This window comes from Zonotrichia albicollis, chromosome 12 (assembly GCF_047830755.1).
Source record: "Zonotrichia albicollis isolate bZonAlb1 chromosome 12, bZonAlb1.hap1, whole genome shotgun sequence".
Taxonomy (NCBI): Eukaryota; Metazoa; Chordata; class Aves; order Passeriformes; family Passerellidae; genus Zonotrichia; species Zonotrichia albicollis.
The window spans coordinates 12725971-12750603 of NC_133830.1; the positions used below are offsets into that span (position 1 = coordinate 12725971).

At 36.1% G+C, this 24633-nt stretch overlaps 1 protein-coding gene across 14 annotated transcripts in view; it reads left to right on the forward strand.

The window, feature by feature from the left end:
• The window catches only part of ERC2 (ELKS/RAB6-interacting/CAST family member 2), a 402457-nt gene that overhangs the window by 283785 nt on the left and 94039 nt on the right, over window positions 1–24633 (forward strand). For all 14 annotated transcript variants that reach the window (XM_026792408.2, XM_074549878.1, XM_074549880.1 and 11 more), the window contains one exon: window positions 11210–11275. In XM_026792408.2, coding sequence (XP_026648209.1) covers window positions 11210–11236 — 27 coding nt within the window. In that variant the 3' untranslated portion in view covers window positions 11237–11275. The remainder of the gene's footprint in view (window positions 1–11209; window positions 11276–24633) is intronic.

Genomic DNA, 24633 nt, shown 5'->3' on the forward strand with positions numbered 1-24633 from the left:
CCCCTGAAGTGCTGTCATCCCAAAATTTCCACAGACTGTGAACAATGGATTAGCCCAGCAAATGTTTACTTGTAAAGAAAGCAAATAGGAGATTCTTCGCAAAATCCTTACTGAAATAACATTTGAGAACAGCACAGTCAAGGGTAATAATGAATAAACACTAGACATTGCTTTATCTTACATTTTTCAATCATGGATTTTACTTTTCTCTTTACTTTTTATGTTGTTATTTACCCCTCTTTACAACATTCATTTGTGCAGCTATTTGATTGCTGTATGCCATAGAAACCTGCATTTCCCATTCAACATTACACACAGATTCTAGGTATGTGACTATTCCTCTTTAGGTATTGATATTTTTTAATGATTAAGTTTTTGTTATAACTCTTAGCTGATTTCCTGTTCTGCCATGGGCAGCATGTGGCAGAATGACTCGACTTAGTGAAGAACAGGATGTCTGACTTCTCTTGAAGGAACTTGCTGAGTACCTTTTTTTAGATAGAATGGATATGTTTTGGTCTTCTGGCTGCTGCTAGGGAACAAAGACAAATTTCCAGACACTTTTAGCCTTTATTCCCTCTTTTTTTGCTCTCTAGGGAGAGGCATGGATGAGTGACCTTTTTTTGCCATCCTTGTCTGGACCTAACTCTGGTCAAGTTGTAAGGAAACTTCATAAAGAGTATGAAGACTCTAACTCTCATCTGCCCATACAAGTGGTCTTTTTACAGTTGGTCATGATGTGATCTCTGGTTATTTTGGTACATCTGATTTTTATTTGACATAAATAAATTTCAGGGGATTGAGTGCTGCCATGTCAGTAACAGATATTAACAATTTTTTACTAGTCTTTAAAAAAACAGGAAAAAAAAAGATAATTTTGCAGCTTTGCACAAAAACTTAAATTTATTCTCTTCAGTTTTGGCTTGAGAGTTGGCAATCTTTCTTAATTTCCACCTGGAAACATTTTGGCAGTCAGTGTGTATCCTGAAGTGCGGGTGTAATACTCCTAGAATGAAAATGAGCTGAATAAGCATTTTGCTCTAGCTTCAGTTTCCAAGGAGTTGTAGTATGTAGTCCCTTGTAGAGTGCATTACAGTAATCTAATCTGGTTTGTTGCATCCAGGAGTTAGTTGAAACAAAAAAAACCCATGTCTAAATAAATTGGAACTTCCAGATTTAGCACCTATCTTGCCCCACAGCACAGACTTTCCCCCAATCCCAACTGTCCAGCTCCCTGCCTCTTGTATTTTTCACCTCTACATTCTTTTTCCTTAAAACCTTTTTGTCTTGGCCTCAGTTGCCCACATCATCTTTCAGTTTCTCCCTTTTATAGAAAATGTTTTGAAGGAAGTGCCTGCTTGTGACACACCAGTGACACAAAGTGACTGTGTGCTCTCTTTGCTCAAGCAAATTGCTGTTGTTGGAAGTTGGGAATCAGCACATTTGTATTCCCTGCCACAGCTGCCTCGCTGGGCAGCCCTCCTTCTGTCACTTGTGTCCTTTCAGTATGGGAGCAGGCCTGTGAGTTACCAGCCAACAGAGAATTCTGCCCTGCTGGCCGCAGTTCTGGTGAATTTGTCACCTCTTGTTCCCTTTGGTTTTCTGATCTCAGGAGCCTCTCAGTCCCTCCCTGTTTGTTTCCTGTCCTGAGTTTGAGGCTCCAGTCACCCATATTCACTTACTGTTCATTTCTCTGGGCATTTTTAGCTCCCTGTTCAAAGTCCTTACAGTCCTCAACTTGTATGACCAATCTCTAACTCCAGGATAGTCTCCACATAATGAACAGCAATCTTTGCTTATCACCCAGGGCTTCCTCAACTTCATGAGAGCATTAAGATGTGGTTGAAGGTTCTAAGTTCAAGATTCTGCTTATGGGCTGCTCAGTAAAAAACTTTAATTGATTATGAAATTAAAAGTGGCATTTCTACAGGAAAAAAGTGTAGGTAATCTGACACAAGTATGTCTTAGATTAAGTTAGTCTGATGGCATTCTTAACAGGAAATGAGGCTATTGGAGAGGTCATAGGGAAGAACTTGATTCTGCATTAACACAGTGCAAGACTGGAGGTATAATATCTGAATAATTTTCATACTTTGGATTTTATTGCCAATCCTGATGATTATAACAACTGTCAAATCTTCTTACTTCCCATAGTACTGGAGATTTTAAAAGAAATAAAATGTACAATGTTCTTAATCTCCTAAGAGTTTTCTGAATACCTGAGCTGTAGTGGATTCAAAGCTGAATGCTTTACTCTGTGGTCACCAGGGCTACAAATATATTTTGATTTTGTTTTATGAGAGATTATGTGCTCATAGAAAATAATCAGATTTTTAGAAAAATGTGAATATCATAGGGCGTTTAGGAACTTGAATGCTTTCCAAACAGTTGGCCCTATTCTTAGAAGCTATAATTGAGGATGGAATGTCACATGGTGCCTAAGCATGTAAAAAGATGTCCTTTTACATCTTTTAATCCTGTCTGACTACACAGAGATTTTTTTTCCCTACTTAAAACATTTTTGATGGCTCTTCTACAAGATTTAGTGTTTAGAAGTAATTTGTTACAAACTCACCAACACGTTTTCTGTTCCTCTGAGATCTCAGCGAGGAGGCCTAAAAGGTACTTCAAGGTTTCTAAACTATCCTCCTATCTAAAGGAAAAGTCCTCCTTATCAGGACAGAGATGGGGCAGGGTCTGGAGCTTCCCTTCCTCCAGTCACAAGGCCAGCTGTTCCAGAATGAGCTTGTAGCTGTCTTACTATTAAATGTGCTTCATTTTAAACAGGCTTTTTAAAAGCATTCTTTTCTCCATTTGAGAAAAGAAATCACATGCAGTGATGCATGAAACTTGACAACAAACTGACTGTTGCCAAGTAGGTGTATGCCACTAAAAACTAACTTTCTGAAGAAGACCATGTGCTCTGAAAAAAAAGTGTTTATTGATTTGTAAAGTGGTGACTGGTCTTGGCAACAGGTCTTTATTTATCAGCTGGAACTGCTAAATATCCTTGGAGTTGCTGAAAGATGATATGTGAAAAACTCTGAACAGGTCAGATGGGATTTTGTTTGAGGTGGATGACTTGGAAATCAGAACCACAGGACAGTCAAACAACGGTTATTATTTTAGTGTCTGGATCCTGATCTACAAATCACTGTATTGATCCATATGTAATTTTAGGGGAAGGGCGAGCATACTACTTTGTGTATTTTGGCAGTCCTGGTCGTTAGCATAATGCCTTGTATTCTGTGGCCACCCTGGAAAATTGCCAACCTCAAACTCCTGAACAGGCTCAGGAATATCAAAACTGAGATTTTTCCTTTTAAAAAAAAATCAACACAAAACGAAACAACAAAACCTAACAGCCATAAAAACATAAAACAGAGTATTTTAGCTAACGCATTAACCATGGTTATTTGAAAAGCATAAAATTCTTCAAATTTCTTTAGACTGTGAGTAGAAATGTCAGTCAGAGCAGATGTTTAGTACCTGGATAAATGAAATCTCTTGTTTGGGATTTTTCTGCATTAAAACTTTGTCTTTTAGTTGTTCAGGAAAAAAGAAGAAAAGAGAAAAGAAGGAGAAAACCAATGACATTGGCCTACATAAAAGGAGTGATACAATATAGCTGCCTAATGCACTAAGTTGGAATGACTGCCTTCCTCCCTGACCCAGATTTTGTTTAATATTCTGTGTGTTTCTTTATCCTGTATGTTTACACATTGTTTTTAGGCAGGTGTGAGCTTGCTCTTGTCTGTTCCCCAAATGGATGTGAACTTGTTCTGCTGGTGCCTCAAGCTGCAGGGCAGCACGCAATTGCATTAGCACCGAGCTGAGCCTGCACTAAGCTCATCGGAGTCACATGGATTTATTTAATTTAGGAATTTGGGCAGGGCAAGGTTTGCTTGTCAGTACATTCAGTATAAACAATCTCAGACATATCCACTGTAAATAACAAGTATTGTGCTGAATTAGTGTTTTGAGAACTCAGAAGTGCAGTGCAAATTAGTCAGATAAATGCTTTCAGATTTTTAATCTTTCATCTAATTTTTCATCTTTGCTGCACATATTATTCTTCTGGAACAAAGAACTTGTGATTCATATCACACATTGTTCAGACTTGTTGAACTGAATGCAATAAAATCCTATTTGTATCATGGTCACCTTGAAAACACCAATTTTCCAATTAAGTTGTATGCAGTTTTCATAGCAATATTGTTTATTATAAGCAGCTACTGAATGACAAATCTCCTCTAATGAGGAAGTAACTTCTGTCTAAGCATTTCTCAAAACTCTTTCAGTGTTATCATGTGCTTATTTCAGTGGATATAGGAAATTTTGCCTGACATCTGTCTAGGTATTTCTGTCTACTTTGTCCTAAGAAGAAAACTGAAATAGCTTTCCACATAGGCTTGGCCACATTTTGAGGTTTGGCTTCAAACCTAAGGGTTATTGTGAGTTACATTGTGCTTATGAAGGAAGAAAAGAAAGAGCCTTGAAATTTGGAAGAATATCTCTGAATCTGAATGTATCTTTCAGGAATACTCTGGTTCTTGGTTTTGATTTGCTGCTATTTTGCAGTTAAAAACATGGTGAGCTACTCAAGATTTCTCACTTGAAAGTAAAAGCCAATGGAAATTTGGAATATTTATTAATGCTTTTATTATGACTCTTAATTGCAATTATACTGTAGCCAGCCTGCTTTTTAAATATCTTTTAATGACATAAAATTTTTAATTTGCAAAAAGACCAGCTAAACTGGAGTTATAGTAAAAATAAGAAGTAGGAAATAGGTTTTGCTGTCTTTGATACTTTGGGAGATGGATTTTGCACATTGAAAAGTTATACCTCTCCTTTGCTTACAGAAATTAATTTATTTTATATTTTGAAGTTTAATGAATGTGATATAAATGTACACACACTGAGCAGTGTGTATATTTATATATATCTATATTTATATGTTAGCTTTCCAGTCTTTTCCACATATGGAAGAATTTTTTGAGATCATGTTTAGCTATAGAAATCTCTCCCCTTCATTTCCCCTGAATGTGTGTGTTATAATATACAACACTTATAGAGAGGTTTACATTTATCTTACATTTCTTAGCAGAAAAATTATCTGCCACCATCATAGTCTAAAATAGGTCTTTAGACCAATTGAGAGAGCCAAAAATGCATTTCTGGGAGACAGTAATTTGATAACAAAAGTTGCATATCTGGCACTGGTTACTTAAGTGAGATAACATGTCACAGGCTTTCACTACAAAGGGGACCATAAATTTTTGCATTGCAAATCTGATTTCACGGACCAGTTCTTGTAAGAAGCATTGAGTTTCCGCTTCATCTAGTGATAAAACTTCAGAATGCATGGGTATCTGCTGAAACATCTTATTCATGTGACCACTAGTCTGGGTGCTGTAAAGTAAATGGTCAGAAACAACATTTCACTTTTCCCCCATGGCTGTATTTGTGATTGATTTTAACCCCACTATATACAAATAGAACAAATGGCGAGATGGGATTTAAGGCCATTTTCATAACTGGGTGATGCATGGTCACTTGTGACCCCTTCTGTTATGGATAACTTTGAAAATAGACCTCTGACATAAATACATATTGCTGAAGCAATTTTTAAGATTTATTCATCTTTTTGAATATACAAATGAAACATAAAATAAAGACCTTTTAAAGCTCTGTGCCCCAAACACTTAAATGAATCCACTGTTAGTCTTTCCACTTTTTAGTTAAAGGCTCAGTTCTTCAAATCATTCAAAATCATTCATGCACAAAACTCTTCTGTAGTCAATTCTTCTGTGCATGGAGAGTTCATGTGATTAGACCTCAGCTATGTTTGCTCCCAGAAACTGAGCAGCAGATGAAAGTCTCTCTAAGCTCTGAAAGATTCTGATTTTTAAACTAAGTTCTTGATTTGAAAGAAATGTCATTGCATAGCAGGTAGATTTCTTTGTAAAAAGGGGAAATTCATATTTGTAAATGTAAGTATTTGCTGTAAGTAGGACAATTTCACAGTTCAGAGCCAGCAGTTACATGTTTAATGACCCATTAGAGGCCGTAGATAATAAGGAGAGCAGTGTAAATCAGTCATCAGAAAGTTAGTTGCAGAGATGAGCAGGTTATTGCTAGATTTATTTAACCCAAGTTAAGACATTAATTCTCAGCATGAAGAACATGAAAGGGAAATGTGATGAGCCTTGTCAGGAAGGGTCTCCTATTGTGGGAAGAGAGCCAGAAAAGCTTAACTCATCAAGTTTTTAATGTTGCCTCTATTGCGAAAGTTATAAAGGGATCAGGACTTTTTTTTTTAAAGAATAGGTTTTATAAAGATACTTGCATGCCAAAGGAATGCAAAGGATTGTGCTCTGACACATTTTCATGAGGTGGCCACAGAGTAATGCATCTTTTGCAGTCTTTGAGTACACCTATAGTAGAGTTTTAGTTCTCATCAAGAATGCAGATTCGAATCGAGTCCTCCTGGTCATTGCCACTTCTTGCATATGGTTCATATCCAGATGTGGTGTTGGATTGGGCATCCCAAGTTCTTGTTTGATTCAACTTAAATGAAAGATACATTCCTGCAGGTCCTCCAGCCCTGTGAAATTGCTTAAGGGAACAGTTTTGGGCCAGATTAATTCAGAATACCCCCCAAGACAGGTGTATTGTACAGAGGTGACTCTCAGGACCGCTGTAGTGGCTGTAGATCTGTTGCTGTTGGAACACAAATATTACCTCCTGCAGCTGCTCTGTGTTCACCAGTGATCAAGAATATTCTACATGCAGAATGGCAACGACTGGGCTGACAATTTCTGGCATCTGATTATTCAAATTTTGTAGCTAGACCTAATTGTGCAGACCATGATTAGAGTTCTCCTTTGTTTCTAACCTGCTGTGTGAGGTTACCTGAAGACCAGTCTCAAATTTACTGCTGACCCTGATGAGCCTTGGAGAATGGATGCCTAAAAAATCTGCCTGCAAAGTTGCATTGAGATATACTCCAAAATATGTAGCAAAACAGAAAATGTCTCTGTACATTTCTACATCTGTGTGTAATATTTTCCAAGCATTGTTTTTTAACTTCATCATTTTGATGCTTTGAAGCCATATTTGAGGTTTTGTGGCAATTGGATTAGAGCAGTAAATCACATTTTGTTATAGCAGATACTTGTTTTTAAGATAGTAGGCAATTGTAGCAAACAGCAGCACAGAAATTAAAAGAAAAAAAGCAGAAGTATGAAATAAAATCAATAATTTGTAAAAAGCCTCAATAGTATTTGAGATTATTCCACTTTACTATAAATACAGGTCCAAATTAGTTACTGAGATGTCGGTCCTAAAAATACAAGGCATTCAATATTTTAAACACTCGGAATTGTTAACAATTTTATGACAAGTGTGTGTACTAATTTCTCAAGTCAAATGGTATCTCTCAAATTTTGGGTGTTTTCCTGTTTTACTTGTCAGTAACTGAGATTTTGCTTTGCAGTTTCTGTCATTGAATTGCTATTCTTGACCTTATAAACCAATGAAAGATCCAAGTTTAAAAAGCAGTTAATGTACACAAACATTAATGAAAAATTGCTTGATTGCAGTTTATTGTTTGAAAGAGCCATAGATTAATGATTCTGTAGGATACACACACTGATATGAAAAACTAAGCTTACTTCTGGAATCCTCTGTTCCAATATTAATAAATGATAAGGCGTAACTGCAACTTTTATTTTGCTTCACTGTGTGTCAAGAATGCAGAAATAAGTGGTGAATTTTATTTTTCTGAGAATTCAGTGAAGAATTCTGTATTCCCTCCATCATCTGCTAGCTCTGAGGCACCAAACTTTAGCTTCTTGGTATAATACTTTATTCATGGAACCTGTCAAATTTACAGTCCTGATTCTTAAGTGCTTTTCATCCTGTACTTTTGGGTACTTGTTCCTATCCATACAGAAAAATTTGTAACTGGAAGTTAGGATTTACACCAGTTGAGACTGGTTTTGAGGTAATTCTTAGTATTAAAAGTTTAAAATACAGTAATGTTTGGTTTTTCTTGGTTTTAAAATTATTTTTATTCAATTTAATGTCAAAACAGAAGACTGTGCTTAATTTTATGAAATTGCTAATCAAAAAATTGGAAAATATGTAATCAATTTTTATATACAGGATAAGATGGATCATGGCACGCATTTTCATTGAAACAGATGTGGGGAAAAATTATGGAAAAGGATTTTTATTAATTTATTAGCTGTTGAAGGTTAAGTGAACTGTAATCATAATGTGGACTACTCAATAATTTCTTCATCAAATCTATAATTTAAAAATTAGTTTGAATGTAATTAACCATATCTTTTAGAAAGTGTCTAAGGCTTGATATGAAATCTTCAAATAAACCAGAAATGATAAATTACTGAAAAATATGTCCTGTATTTGCAGTGTAACTACATTCTCTAAATCTCTATCTAGATGTTTTTTACTAGGGAAAAGATCTGTCTCCTTTTCTCTGTGTTTCTTAATAATGATCAGAAAATCTTTTAATGCTGTCTGAGAGATCATTTAAGTTGAGTCTCCTGTTTCTCACTGCCAAGTTTATTTTTCAATAATTTTCTAGCTGTTTCCTGATCTGTTTACAGTCTGTCAAATATTCACAAGAGTGTGACATGAGGACCAGATGTGAAATTCCCTTAATGGTCATATGCTACTGTCGAAAGATCCAGCAAAAATTCTGAGTTTTTTCTCTGCCTGTATTTGTCTTGGTAAATCCAACATTTTACCATGTGTTCATTTCCACCATGACCTGTAACGACCTTTTTGCTGTCCTTGATTTCAGAAGCAGTTCGCTTTCTTCTAATTATGATAGTTGCCCAATTCTGATAGTGTATTTATGATTTCAGGCATATGTGTCTGTGTCTGATAACATTTATTCAGATAATTCCACATCTAGTCACTTTTCCAAGAAGACTGTCAGGCTTTTCTTTTAGATCATGGGAATATGGAACAAGTTTGGGATGAGAAAGATATCTATGGGTTCCTTTCCTTCTCCAGCAAACATTCACTCAGTACAGAGCTAATTGTTCTGACACTGTGTCATGTGGCACATAATCAAATGCCTTACAGAAATCTCAGCATATTATTTCAAAGCACTTATATTATAAAAAAGAGTCTCTCTGTAATTGGTAAAGATAGAAAGTTATTTTGACAGGACTGGTGCTCCATAAAGCCATGTTGATTGACATTCACTGAGTGCCAGCTTTTGATTTATTGCTTTTTGTATATCAGGATCAGTGTCAAACTATATTTGTCTTTAATTTCCCATAAAACTCTTTACAAGTATTTGACAATATTTGATTTTTCAGCTTGTCTAGAATTCTGCCAAAAGGAGATGGCACAAATAATTGAAGTAAAAATGAATGTCTGTCTGTTTGAGGAATTGCGATTCTCTGAATAGCAAACTAGCCGTGTGTAGCTAGGGGAGGAGTCACTTGGAAACTTGTTGTCTTGTCCATTTTGTTGATTTCTTGCTGTTTTTAAGGATATCACCAAAGATTAACCTAATGCATTATGTTAGTGAAATAGGATCAAACTACTCAGTGGAAAAGAAATCCTTCATTCTTTCTTCAACCTTTATCTGGCAAAAATTCTTGTCAGCTTGAAAGTCAGTTCAATTAGCATTAGTGGGCCTGACCAGGAATGGCTCCTGCAGAATCCAGAGGAATAACTTGTGTTTTCAGTGAGGCAAACCCAGCCCATTGCAGGTTTTACAGAACCTGTGCCTTTGTTTCAAAAATAAATAAGGATATTCAGGCCTTACTCTGCCATTGCTTTGTGGTGTATTTGTGCAGACCTTGTGACTCAGATGTGTTCTGAGTTAACTGTAAAAAATTTACCCACATTTCTTCTGTGTTAAATGATAGCTAAGTTTATAGTTGACTGTCAGATTTCTTTACTTAATTCAGCAACATGCAAGACATCTATCTTAACATCTGGTTTTTAATAACAGTTGACATCTGGGAGCTCTTTTTTATTCCAAGAATGGGTTAGGAACAGTAGTGATACTGGCAGTGTATACTTTCAGGCTAAAATTCCTGTCCATTTCAATCATAATTAATTACCATTCATTTTATTAGATTTTTGGATTTAATTAAGTGCCAGCAATATGTTCCACTAGCTAACTTTCAAGGTTTTGTAATTGTTGAATGGTTTTTTTAAATATTTCTAAGATACTAATGGTTGAATTTTAAGGATAGTAAAATGATAAGATTTTATTTTACTTTGAAATCCTGAGTTAAATTAAAAACATTGTGCTGTTCCCCTCTAAGTTCTAGCAGCTGAGTGTCACATCATTGGGCACATTAGAACTGTATATAGAGATAGCTGTGCATGTGCACATCTATGTGTGTTTAGATAAAGAGTCATTGCAAAATTGCCATCTTAGTGTATCTGGGGAAGAACATTTCAATTTTTTAGATTTTATCAAAATTTATTTTATTATTAAATTTAAGTTTATAGTAAATGTGAAGAAAGACTTTCTGCTTTCAACTTATCTATCATAAATTAATCCCCTTTAAAAACAAATTAAGAAATTGTTATGAATTTTTGTATTTGTCATTAATGTTATTTATCCCTAAAACTTGAAATGAATAAACCCAATGGTTCAAAACTGGAAAAAAGGGGAAGAACTATTCATCCAAAAATGAGCAGTGTTTAACATATGTTGAAAAGATAAATTTAATTGATAGCATTTTGGAAAAGTGTACTTTTACTTTCTTAATGATGAATTTTGTGGTTATTCAGCAGTTTTGTATCTTTTAACAAAGGGTAAGACAATTTGATTAATTTTTTTGCTTACCTAAGTTTTGACCTTTTCATTGCTCTCATTGTTGGCTTGAATTGCGTGCAATTAAAAAATAGATAATCTTTTAATATTAATCTTATAATCATCTTCCTACACACTGTTTTAATGGGGAGGAAAAATTTTACATCACTGTTGTTGTTTTTTGGTTGCTATAGATGCAGATTCTTGTGTATGTAATACAAGCTTGTTCATGTGTGTTCACTGGCTTTCATTAGAAAAAAAATCATGTTGTTAAAAGCCAAGAAAATTGAATTTCATATGCACCAAAGTAACTAACCTTTCTTTCTTTCTTTCTTTCATTGCAATGCCAACACCTTCTCTGTACATCTCCTCATGTCTGGCACACAGGATGATGAGGAGGGTATATGGGCATAGCCGTTCCTATAAACCAAAGTTCCAGTTTTGTTTTGAGGGGTGAGAAACTCTCTTTTCTCTCTTTTTCATGTTGCAGTCTAATTGTGTGTTCTTTTACACTGCATGGAGCTGTGTGTTTCTTGACAAGTGTGTTTATGAATGCTGTGATGATGTTTTCTCATATGCAGTGAAAAATGAGAAACTGTGTCTAATGGTTTAATGGTCTAGTGGTTCTGTTTTCTTCATAAATTATTGTGGCTAAAGGTGTAGGTGGGTACAGAACTTTAAAATACATGTATTTGTATCTGTCTAGACAATTTTCTTTTTTTCAGTAGGTGAATTCTTTAAACTAGTATTAATTTGCTGTACCATTTCTAAAATCCCTTTAAGAGCACTGTAATATCTTTGCAGAGTATGTATGAAACTTTGATACTTAAGAAATTTTGCCACAGATTAAGCATGCAGTTTTACTAGAATAGAATTTGTGATATTCATGGAAAAACATGAGACTACCTCTTCAGCTGAAATGTTTCAGTGAAATTTTAAAACAAGCAGCAGATATCTAGTAAGGGAAGTATAATCTCTCTGTGCAATACATGCCCTTTGCCTGAAATATTATCGTAGAATAACATCCATACAATAATTTCCTTGTGATATTCCAGAGTACAAAGTGCAGCTTGAATTGTTTGCCTCCCAAATGATGTGTAAATTGTGTTGTTATGGTGTGTCACGTATGGTTGATGCATATCCACTTGTTTGGGGCTTGCCTTTGAAGCTGTGGGTAATTTATAGCCCAAAATCGCCGTGGTTTCAACATTGCTGAAGACACCAGGCTTTGGTGGATTGCTTGTAGAACATGTTGCTCACTACTTCTGACAGGAGCAATTTTATTTACTTCAATGGGCCTGTTCAGAGGAGCAAAATCTACTCACATAAGCAAAGATTAATGTTTTATTAAAGCTTCTACACATTATATTGCCTTTGGCATTTTACCATTCTGCCTCTTATACTCTGCTGATTTTCATAACAAGTAGTATGGCTGAGGGAAATCAAATCTCTCAGTCAACTGAGTGTATATTAAAACACAACATTAATAAAATTAAATTGGATGTATATCTGTCTTATTTAGAAAAGTTTCTATGTATTTTTTTTCTTACTGCAGACATCTATCAAAAGCTAATTGTGAACATGAAGAAAGCAAGAGAATGAGCATGAGGAATATATTTTATGTTGGAGAGGAAAATAGAATAGAAACAATTTAATTTTAAAAGTATTTGAACTGCAAGAATGTGGGTTTCTAGAAAAAAATCTTCACCTTACTATTTTGTACTTTGTATATTTGTCATAATTTGTAGTTATACAGTTGAAATTATTTAAACTGTGACTGCATTTTCATTGCAATGTGGAACATGTTTTTGCCCTTTTGGAGACTCAAAACAACATTTGATTTGGTTTAAGAAAATCTGTGTATAAAGAATACAATGATTTTGAAAGTTGCTGACAAGAGACTGAGGGAATATTTATTTAGCATCTATTAGAGCAGTGTAAAATAGATTTTATGCTTTTGAATTGTAGTTGATTTTTCTTCAAGAGGATTTTTTCCCTACCAAAAAACAAAAGTGTCTGATCTACCAAAACATTTAGCTTCTGATCTTGTTTTGTTCCAAGACTAATGGTTATGATTGATTTATGCATTTAAAGCTTTTCTGGAGGTCCTGAGGTGGGACTCTGCCTCAGTAAAGATAGTGCAGGCTGGGCCTCTAATTATGTTTAAAACATAGTTAGTTTAAAAAAAAAGTGCAGCCCTTTAAACTTCAGGATGAGAAAGTGCTGTAAGGTTGTAGAGAACCTACAAAGTGTTCAGGGAAATCTCCCTGGCCCGCCCATTTAGTAGCTGCAGTGTTTGAGTCTTGTTAGAAACAAGATCTCTTCCCCTCTCCTCACCCTTACAGAGGAAAAAAGAAGAAAGAAAATCATGAGGTGATGATAAGTTTTAAGAATTAAGCCTATATAGCAATCTGTCATGGGTAACTGAAGCCATGTGACCCTCAGAAAATGTTTTGTGGTGCAGGTAGAACACAAGTGCTTGTTTTCCCTTTCCAGTTCCAACCACTGAAGTGCTGCAGACGCTGGAAAAACAGTTCAGGCTTTGCCACAAGCTGTGCATGTGTGAGAGAGAGCTCAGCACAAAACCTGTTTGTACAGTATTTTGTTTGTACAGTGCTGTAGACTGTGTTCTGTGTCAGATGTGAAGTAGATCGGATGTTTGGACAAATTTATTGTCTGTGACATCCTCAGAGCAGGGTTCCCTTCACACGTGAAACAGAGAGTGACTGGAGCCTGTGCCTGGCAGCAGCTGACAGCTATTGCTTTTGGAAATGGGATCATTCAGCTAGACTGCTAAATTTGGTTTTAGAAGCAGCCCATGAAGTCTGTAAATTTAAAATTTGGCCTTGTTAGACGCTGTGTAGGCATTCTTCACAAGGCATCAGTGCCATTCAGTAAAAAACTCCTTCAAAACAGAAATTGTCTGCAGAGTGGATGAGAGAATATTGCTCAGGCAAACATTCGCTGTTCACTTCAAACTATTGGATGTGTTTCATACGCTTCAGGGAGAAGGAGGAGAAGGCTGTTATAAAACAAATGTGGTGCCTAGATTTGTCTTTGCTGAGATGTGGTGAACAATTCTCTTTCAAGATGTGCTTGCTAAAACTAGCAGTACAAAGCAGACCAGAATTTGGTCATGTTGCTATATAAGGATGTGTTTAAAGGCATTAACTATTAGCTATTGTTCTGCTTTTTGTTTTCATTATTTCAAGTTAGGACTTTTGTAAAAAATTTATTTTTCTTTTTGTTTGGCTTGTTTTGGAAAAAAGCTTGCTAGCTTTGAAATGAGCATCAGTAGCATGCAAGGCAAGGGAAAAAAAGGAGCATGACTGTTTGCAGTGTTCATTTCAGTTTTCTCATTGAGTGTGTGAATACCAGCTCTATGCTTAATTAGATAAATGGGTGTTGCTACACTGACTGGAGCTGAAGGGCATTTTGGATTTGTGAATTTTTAGGCATGATTGTTGTTTTACTGTAACTTAGTTTTTACTAAACAAAGGGAGGAACCTCCCAAGCAATGTTCGTTTTCCAAACCTTGGACAGATTTGTGACTAGTCTTTATTCCTGTTAATACTTTTGTTCTTAATGGAAGACATTTATAGCTTTTATTTTTATTGGGATGTTTTATATTAGTTTAAAAGTTACCTTTCTTTTATTCTTAAAAGATTTCAGTACTGCTGGTATTATATATTTGATATTATATATTTGATATTAATTGCTCACTGCTGAAGACAGAGGGGTCTCGTTAAAAGTGGGGATTTGTTTAGCTGTATGTATTTGGTTATTTTTTACTGATTATATACTGGCAATGTGTCAATCACTTGACATGAGAGTTAAGGCTGGAAGTTGAAGTCCTGGGCCTGTTGGAGTTAATGAAAGCCCTGTTGTTTGTATTATTTTCTTTTAGTACTGTTCAGTTTTTACTCAGAGCACTTTCTTCCTTTTGATTGTTCTATTCATAACACACATTTACACAGTATTCATTGCACCTGTGCATATACCTAAATGTATTCTCAAAATTATTTGTATGAACTAGATGTTCTTTGACAGGCATTTATCTAATCTTAAACATTGTATTTATGAAGCACCAAATCACCCTTATGTGTTACTGTAGAAATGAATTATATAAATTCAATAGGTTTTTGTCTCTTCCTTGTATTTTAGCTGTGTGAGTCAGGCCATTCTGCCTGAACTTTGGCCTCAGCTTTTTCACTGCAGGTGCAGAAGGTGTACAAAGGAGAGAAAATGTAGCTGATGAACTGAACTTTAAAGCTTTTGATGTAGTCAGTCTGATGACAACTATCACAGGGCTACCATCATCATCAGTCGTGCTCTTTTATAATCTTCCATAGTAAAAATAAATAACATACCAGAGCAGTTTTAAACACTGTAGAAAGTGAGAAAAGGCTGTATGTGTTTTCATAGCTTTCATCTTTGTTTTGAAATGCTATAGTTGCTGTATAATGGAATGGTTAATTACTGATTTCACACGAGTAATAAAATCATCTAGCTGTTGTTTAAAATCTGAAGCTGTTGACATCTTGAAAATAGTAGCAAAAATCTGCTCTAAAGATATGACTTCAGTGATGAATTGCATTGTGTTGGATTTCACATCTACAAATTATCATGAGAATGTGTGAAATTATTGTCTTTTATTTGTCTTGAAAACAATTTTGAAGCATTGTTAGTGAATATTTGGGTATGTGAATGTGGGACTGCCTGCAGATCACTCTGGTTGGAAGGTCCTGGTTTGTTTGGAAGCAAAAGTTTCTCCTGATCTAATCAAAGGCCATATGACAAACTTTTGTACGTAAGATTTTACAATTGAATACTAAAAGATGAAAAAAAAAAAAGAATAACTAAGATTTGTATAAATTGTTCTGGGAAGTTTATGAAAAAATATAAGAGAAAATGTTCATGAAAGAATGGAAAATTTATACTAATTGAAATCTTCTAATATCTATTTTTAGTATTCTCTTAGTTACAGTACCATAATGCTACCTTAAAAATAAGAAAAAAAGTAAAAAATCCTCCCTGCGCTGACCTACTTAACATCAATGAAATACCAGTTGTCATTGCATTTGTCTCTTGGTTTTCTCAAGGAAAAGCCCTGAGAGGTGCTGACTGCTGTCAGAGATAGGCAGTCCCCGCAGCCACAGGGCTGGAGCCACTTTGGAGTCGCATCCACGCTCTCTGCTGTGCTCTCTGCTCTGCATGGGAGCAGATTTTCAGGTTTTCATTTATTCCACCTTCAATAATGGAAACACATCTTCAGGGAGTGGGGCTGGAGCTCAGGCTGAGCTGGGGATGGTGTAGGTGCAAAGAAACAAATGAAAGCATTTTGCTATTCCAGCAGGCATCCCTGCAGACTGCTGTCCTTTTTCTGACAGAGTAAAGGCATTGGGCAGGGTGGGATTGTCTTGAGTGTGAGCCTCAAATCAGTGGCTGAAGCTTGATAATTTATAAATCTACAACAGAGAGTAAAAACACAGAAAGGTATGGAAATACTGGTTTGTGAGATTTAATTAAGTTCAGTATTTGCATCTTGGGATTGTTTTGACAATATCAAGCTATTTGTATAATTTTGCTCTAGTAGTAAATACCAGTGTAATGAATTAGAAATAGCTAAGAAATGTCTGCTAATATTTCTGATTTCACTATACTGTCCCACTCTAATTAGTCATCTGTTTTGGCATCATTGTTCTTATTTGTTTAAAAAATCTCTCGGGCTAATTGTTCATTTCCAGTGGTGATGGAACGTCCCTATATGTCAGAAATGGCAGAACTTTGCTGTTTCATTTTGTTCCTGTTTTGATCTTTACTTTACAGACAATTAACCAGTGAAAATATGTATAGATCTGTTTTCCAGAAGAGCTGTGATGATTTCACTGGTTCCCTCCTGGAGCCTTTCAGCACATCTGGCTGTCCAGGCCATGAGCTGTTCTTCAGCTTGGCTCTGAGTTCTGCCAAAGCCAGCCAGGCTGGCTACACAGTTTATGTTCTAGTTTTACTTTAAACCAGAACTTGTGTACTAAAATGAGCAAGCTACTCACTCGAGCAGTGTTACTGAAGGGTTTGAAGAGGTCATAGTCTCCTAGGGGAGAGGGATGAGGAGCTGGATTCCTTCCACAGCACACCTGAATGGATGAGGAGCTCTGTCCCCAGCCTCCAGCTGTGCCAGCTGAGGACATTATTGATTATTGCCACCCACCATTGTCCACTTGCTGCTCTTTTATGCTGGGATTGTAACCCCCCTGATCCATCAGCAGAAGGAATCAATCCCTTATCAATCCCTTATCAACTTCAAGCCAGGTTAGCATCAGCAGTGATGAGTGCCCATTCACCGGCCAGCCTGGCTGTGCGTGCCTGGTGTGGATAAGGGAGCAGAGGAGCAGGGATAACATCCAGCTGATGCTGGGGCACAGCAGCCAGTGGCACTAACATCTTCAAGTGGAAAAGCTTAGTCTGGAAGAGAATTATAACCATCAGTTAAAAACAAAAGGACCTTTCCTGAAATCACTTTTATCTTCAAAGGCTGTAGCACCAATTTAGGTAATCAGGTTATTAAAATAATAGAAATTTATCCAGTGCAGTTTTCTTGTTGAACTAATCAGAATCAGAAACTCTTTGTTCATTTTGCAGATAGACATATTTCTACCAGATGCAAGCATGGAGATCAGTAATAAATGATATTTTCCATGGAGCTGTAATTTTGGAGAATAAATCTGTGTAACATTTTAGGAAAACAAGTTCTTCTAAATTTTTTTCAGTTGGCATTTTTGATAGATCTTGCAACAAGTTTTTTCTGAGCCAATTATATTAATAATATGATTAATTTTGTCACACATGGTTCTAGAACCTTGAAATTAGGTGATAAATCTCAAATAAATCTGGGATCTTATAAATGGCTACTGTTCCCAAGGTGGCTGAGGCCTCAGTCTGAGTTTGCTGGAGCCATCAAAGCAGCACAGTTGCATTTTTTGTGTTGTGTCTTCCATCTGCTGAGCTGCTCATGAGCTTCTCATGAGGATTCCTTTTAACTCCAAGAATATGGTGAGGGTCAAATGCAAACACTGAGGTAAGTTTTTAGTGATTCAGAGATTCTGTTAGCTAGGATGATTTTGATTATGGCAGTTAGAGGTTTTAGGTCTGACTTTGGTCCTACAGGCCAATAGCAATTTATACCTGAGTAAGTAATAACAGATCCCAACATTCTGATTGAACTGTGTTCAAGCCTTTTGCATTGGAAGTGCTCTAAGATTGCCTTTATGTTTTTTTTAAAGGAATTGAGTATTATATCCTTACTTACATTAATTGCAGGGAAAAAAATGTTAACGATTTCTTGCCTTCAATGTTCTACTGCTGAAAGAAGTGTTTTTACCAAGTTTGTAAATTTTCTTCTGTGCTTTATGTTGCAGCTGTGGTTAGATTTAATGAGAGCATCCTTATCCACCCTATTTAACTTACCCACAGTCATACTATGTTGAGATTGACAAAATTGCTGAGAAATTTATGTAGATCCTGCAGCACTCATTTGTAACATATTTTTACATTTTTTAAAAAAACTTGTAAAACTGCTTGACATTTGCTAGCTCCTTTTCTTTGCCAGATTTCTTTACCAACCCACATTCAGCTTTTAATCCATCTATTACACAACTCATCTTCTAAGAGATCTTATTCTCCATTTGTCAATTTGCCTAATTTTTAAAGTTAGTGGCAGAAACTTTAATAAGAAACTGTTGTATTGTTAATTGCTTTATAATTGAAATGAGCTATTTTACAGTTTCAGTGTTGCAAATCTCTTTACCTTGAGGCTTATAATCTATTTCCATTGACTAATAAATAGGTGGAAACATATTTAGAACTAGAATGACTCTTCATTTTAAAGAAAATGAATAATCCTCAAAAATATCTGCTAGTAGCAATAGTTGTTCGAATTGAACCTGTCAACCTAAAAAGCCTGCAACTGATTACGAGTGAGAAAAGAGCTCAGAGTACTAATTCCTTTTTTTAAAAATTTATCTCTTTTACTTAGTAAGTTTCTAATTTTTAATTAGAAGGCGTGAAGACAACTTGTTTAAAAATTGCAGTGTCTTAAAATACGTTTTCTTTTGGTTGTGTGGGGAAGAGAGGTCTCAGTATGAATACTGCTGAACTGGTATATGAATCCTTCACAGATAGAGTCTTATTGCTTGAATGGAAATTTGAAAAGTTTTATCTGGATGTGATCCCTCAGAACAAAAATACCTTGTCTTTCACTCTTAAAAGCAGTGTAGCTCCAAAAATGTACTTTAAACAAGCTGTGTGAGAAAACTTTGCCTCAGTTACAGAAAAAAGGTACAGTACAGAGAAAAACCCATGAGCTCTCTGGCTGTATTTGACTGCTGTTAGCACCAAGACCAAATGAGCACTGTCAGCTGTACTTTCACCAACGTGCTCTGTTTTTCTTTGAGGATTGATAGGTTTAAATGTACTGATTCTCTCCTTGAGTCTGTCAAACTTTGATCTGATGCTGAAGTGTTCAAAAGCTTCAAGCATTGCAGGGTTTCAGCGAACTTGATCTTACAGGTTTAACTTCAATATTGTTTCCATTTTGAAGTCTGTCATATGGGTGTACCACAAAGAGTGTTTGGTTTTAGCCCTGATGCCTTGAGTGGTGGTATGCAGCCAGTAACAGAATACTTGGAATAAAGAAAAATCCTGAAATGAATCCCTCCAGCTATGGGCCAGTTGAGAGCAGAGAGACAGGATGTAAAGTAAAACCAGTATGTCTCCTTTGATCAAAGGATAGATTCCCCACCACCACCCAGCAGGTGATTAACACATAAGTACATTTTCCCCTAAATGGGTGGAGGGACAAAGCTGAGTATCTGCTTAGCACCCATAAAGCAAGCTTCAGTTAATAACTGATGTTAGAAATATTTCAAATGCTGTCTTTGTGCATTCAGTTTCATGGTTTTATGTGATCTGATGCATGTAAGTGCAACTTAATTGTCTTAGAATAGGAACTTCTCTAAAGGAAGAATTGCTAAGCACCTTATGAAACTGCAAAGCTCTTTGCACGTGGAAGTGGATGCATATTTTTCATTTGTGTATGCTTTCTATATTTAGAAAAATTCATCAATAGTCAACAGCACCATGAATTTGGGGTATGGTGCAACAGCTCTGCAGGGTGTGGTGGTACGTGGTTTTATACATAAAAGCTGCTCAGAAACAGACTTGACCAGCTGGAAGATCTGAAAGCCACAGACTGTTTTTACTTCAGAAGTAATGACAGTGGGTGTTTAAATTTTATTTTTTTCTTCTGAAACTATATTACTGGGTTTAGAAATATTTATTTTCTCATGGTTTCATCATATTTTATTTATTAAGTGCTGAATACATGTTTGTTGAAGAGGAAGAATGTAGCACATGAAGCTTCCACTGTCCTGGAGGATTTATAACAGAGCAGATTGGTGTCAGTAAACTCTGTCATTGTCCCATGACTTTTTGAGGGCAAGATTTCACACCAGAACTTTTGGAGAGAACGTCAGCTATGCTGTTCTCATTTTTATGATTTTGATTCTCTTTGCAGTATAAATCATGAATGCAATCTAAATTTAACACTGCTGTATTCTACTCCAGGTATGATATAAGAATCTCATCAATGAGTCTTTAAATAAGTGGCCTCACTTGAATTGCCTGATGTAACATCATCTTGAGAAAAAATGTATTAAGAATTAATTGTAGTATAGATATTTTTCATGTGAAAGAAAATCAAAGCATCTGTCTCACCAAGCAGGATCTACCACATATCATCATTCAGAGACCACTCAGCTAATGATGAAGCTCAGTATTTCTTTTTCTCATAATTTTATCATGTGAGATCAAATGTAGGTACACATATGACACAGATGGTTTTTACTAGGATCCTGAAAACACGAATTAAACTATTTATCCTGTTGCCCAAAAACGCCTACATTATTTTAATACCATGATGGATTTTTTTTTAAATGGACAGAGATCCATTGCCAGATTCTAAAAAAGCATGGAATATATAACTCTAAAATTGAAAAAGATGCAAATATTCAAAAAATCAAGTGTGGATCTGGTATTCTACAAAATAATCCTAAGTCTATGAAAGCTGCACTGATTATTGGCTTTATTGCAAGACTGCACTGTGGTTGGTCCAAATTGTTTGCATTGCTATTGGTATTATAATGCAATCTTTGCAAGCCTTTAGCAAGAAAAATATTGTCTATCAGCCAATCACTCTTCCTTAGATCAAAAGCAATAGTTGGAATTTAAAACCTCCAAATCTGCAGGAGAGGTGTTTGAGAAAATAATGCAATTTAGTAAGATGAAAAAACATTGGTTTAAAATGTTATTTACGTAGTGTTTTTCTGTATTCTTCCCAGAAGTGGTGAGTAGAGTGTGCAGAGTTTGCAAGAACAGGTTACTCTCTTATCAAGTATTTGCAAGACTGATGGTCAGGTAGTTCCAGCAGTGTGATTTTTAAATGTTGACAGATAAAGGTAAAAACAGGTGCTGAGCATCAGAACAACCTATTCTGTGTCTTTGGGGAGCTTTTTTTTAATAGTAGAAAAACCGTTTTCTTCTGCAGTGCCCAGTTTTATGTTGCTTCATGATTTTAGGTCAAGACTCCGTACTTTGTGAGACACTGCTCAAAGCCATGTCACGATACAGTTGTGACAAAGCATCACCCATCTCCTGGGGCAGCCTGGCTGCCAGTCACAGGTCGGCTCTGTCCTGAATATCCCGAATATCCCGGGGCTGAATTCTTGTTTGCATTTCCTTTACAGAGAGCCCGAGGTTGTTATTACACCTGCTGGTGTTCAGTGTCACTGACCTCTCACCTACAGCACCATCAGGTGCTCTCTGGCATCCAGCCCGCTTCAATTAGCTTCATTTGTCATGTACTCCTATCTGCCAGCAAGCAAACTGCAAAAAGAGGTCAAAGTAGGGATTTTTCAAATGTAAATGTTTCCTGCAAGCTGCTGTTGAAACTTAGACATGTCATTCAAGATGCATGTCGCTGCTTGCCCACTCGCTCAGGGAACTAATTGTCTTTTACAAGAGCTTGCTTTTCTCTGTGTCTTTGCAAGTGTTGTCTGGGGTTGTTGCATGCATATTCCTATTGCCAAGTATTGTTGCAGGCAATAAATAAATCACAATATTTAGAACATGTTTCACCCAGATGCTGCTTTGAAATACTGAATGAAAATGGGGAGGGGGGGAAAAAGTTTTAAACCACAAACAGGAAGGATCTGAGTGTCTTGTTACAACTGGCTTTTTTTATATGGGATGTGTTCAAAGTTATTTTACAATATGATATTGAATCTGCATTTTAATTGTAAAAAAATGTGTCCCCCTTTATGGTTTGGGTTTTTTTGCTTGTTTTGGGTGTTTGACTTTTTGGCTTATTTTGCTAATTAGCTTCTAGGGTGACCATATGAGTAACATAGTGAGATGCAGTTTCTGGTAGTAGATGATCTTTTAAAGCTTGGTAATTAATGTCCTGAAGAACTGTGTGGATTCTGCAAAATTATTAAATATTTCAATGCCTATGACAAGAGTACAGCTTGTATAAGGTAGTGGTCCTTAAATGAAAATTACTGCAGAAAGACACTGCTATTCCCAGGAACTGAAAGGAGCATGATGAGGTGACAGAAAATATTCTTCCTGCCTTATAGAATAATAATTTCTTTTTGGTTTTGCCATTTTTATAAAGGAACTGAAACTTCATCAAAAAACTAGACAGTTGTACTTGGATCAGATTTAGCAATTTTGGCTAAATAACATCCTGACTTTCTTCTGCTGCTTTTTCATTCCCACTGCCAGTAGTGAGGAGGAAAGATTTGGCTTGGTGAGATGGGAGTGAGAAGGAAGAGATGTGTTGTGAAGTTGGGAACGGGCTTTGTGGGAGTGCAGATTGAGGGAAAGAGCCCTCTCCAGAGGTGTGACTGTCCTGTGTGATGGATGACAGAGCTGCAGCCCCGGGTGTGTTTTCAGCAGGGGAGGCAGGAAGGAGCTGGAGGACTGGGTTGGCTTTAGCATGAGGGCAGGGCGTAGTTTGTTTTGGCAGGACTGAACTTCTGAGATGGAGTGAAAAGGTGAATGACAAAACAGGTTATTTGGGTTATGTCCAATGAGAAGGGTAGGTAAACTGTGGGCTAGGAGCATTAGGGGTAGAGTTAGGATACGTGGAGAACAACAAAGGACTGAGAGAAAAATAGTCATAGTTTCTTTCAACTCTTCAAGTTGTTCTTTGGTGGATTTTCTCCATCATTCTTTTGAATTCCTTTTGTTTCCATTTTCTCCTATTTTCCTTTTCTTATGTTTTTTCCCTCTTGTCTTTGGCTAATCTCACTTGACAGTAAAATTTATTTACTGTAGCATTGCTATAGTTCATAATCTGCATTCCTACCCCAGATCCAACTTCTTTTCTCCCAATTAAAATCGTGGCTACTGCAGCCTTAAGTATCCAGTTATTAACTGAAGGAAATATATGTAAAATAGATCATCTACCTTTTGCTTCCTTATTTCATAAATTAACTTTTCAAATTGTTTGTTTTAATTAATTTGGTTAGATTCCCCAAACAGTCAAATTATGTAGAATGAACAGCACACAGCTGAAACCTCAAGGCAGGAAAGGAGAGGGAGGTGAGGTCTGGAACACAAAGGAGGAGGAGGTTTTCCTTCTGCCTTTGATTTTGGCTGTGTTGTGCTAAGGCAGCTTTTGTTTTGGTGATTACTTCAGGCTATGAATATGAAAGCCCCTTTAGAAAACTGACTTTCAAAATAGAAAACAGTTGTTTTATTCATTGCTTAAGGTAATAACTAACACATATAAACTGTCTGCTACTCTAGGTGAGTCACTACACAGAAGCTTTAATACAAAATAAACTGCCTGGGATTTAGTATGGGTGGAGATGTAGCATACACAGCATCTTGCCAGCCCAAAGGCAAATCTGAAAGGCTCTTCCAGCTCAGTTAGACAATTTATATTGATTACATTACTACAGTAATGCACTTGGGCAGTAAGAGATAGTCATAATTGGCGCAGTGAGGTAAATTTTCTTCAATCACATACAGAACAGCGCATATTTAAAAAAATTAGCTGAAGAACAGGTCAAGTTTTAAGTCAAAAAACCCACAACAAACTATTAAACCAATAATATTGTAACTGTTATTATTTGTTTCAGATGCTTTTATTTGCTCTTGTGAGCTACCAATAACACATGAGCAGTGAGAAGTTTTCTTCTTCATTCTGGCTTTTTGTCAATTCTTGCCAAAGCTCTACTCCCTTTAGGAAAGTTTAAAAAATTGTTCTTGTGTTCTTCATGTCTAACTGAAACTATACTGTAAAAAACATCTTAACTGATTTTTCTTGTCAGATGTCTAAATTCAGTAAGATAGCCAGGCTGCATTTAGGTTTTGAATGTTTTTTTTTAAAGAATTGTCCAGTAATGGATGGAGAATTCTGACATGTAAAATGGATTTAGAAACACACATGTACATTACAGTTAGATATAGAACATAAAATATAACATATCATAAGATTAGAGTTTCACTTTTATTACTTAATGAGTTTTTGACTTAAACCCCTTGACTTTTAAGGTTAACAATATCCTGTCTCCTGTTTTCCACTTGTTAGAATAACGTTTGAAAGGTCTTCACAGAATTTAACATACTCTAAATAATTTTCAGGAGCTAAGAGTAATCAGGAATGGTGTAGGAAGTTGTATAGAAGGTAAAGTAAATTACTTTTTCGCTCAGTGTGGATGGAGCATCATTGACACTCTGCTTTT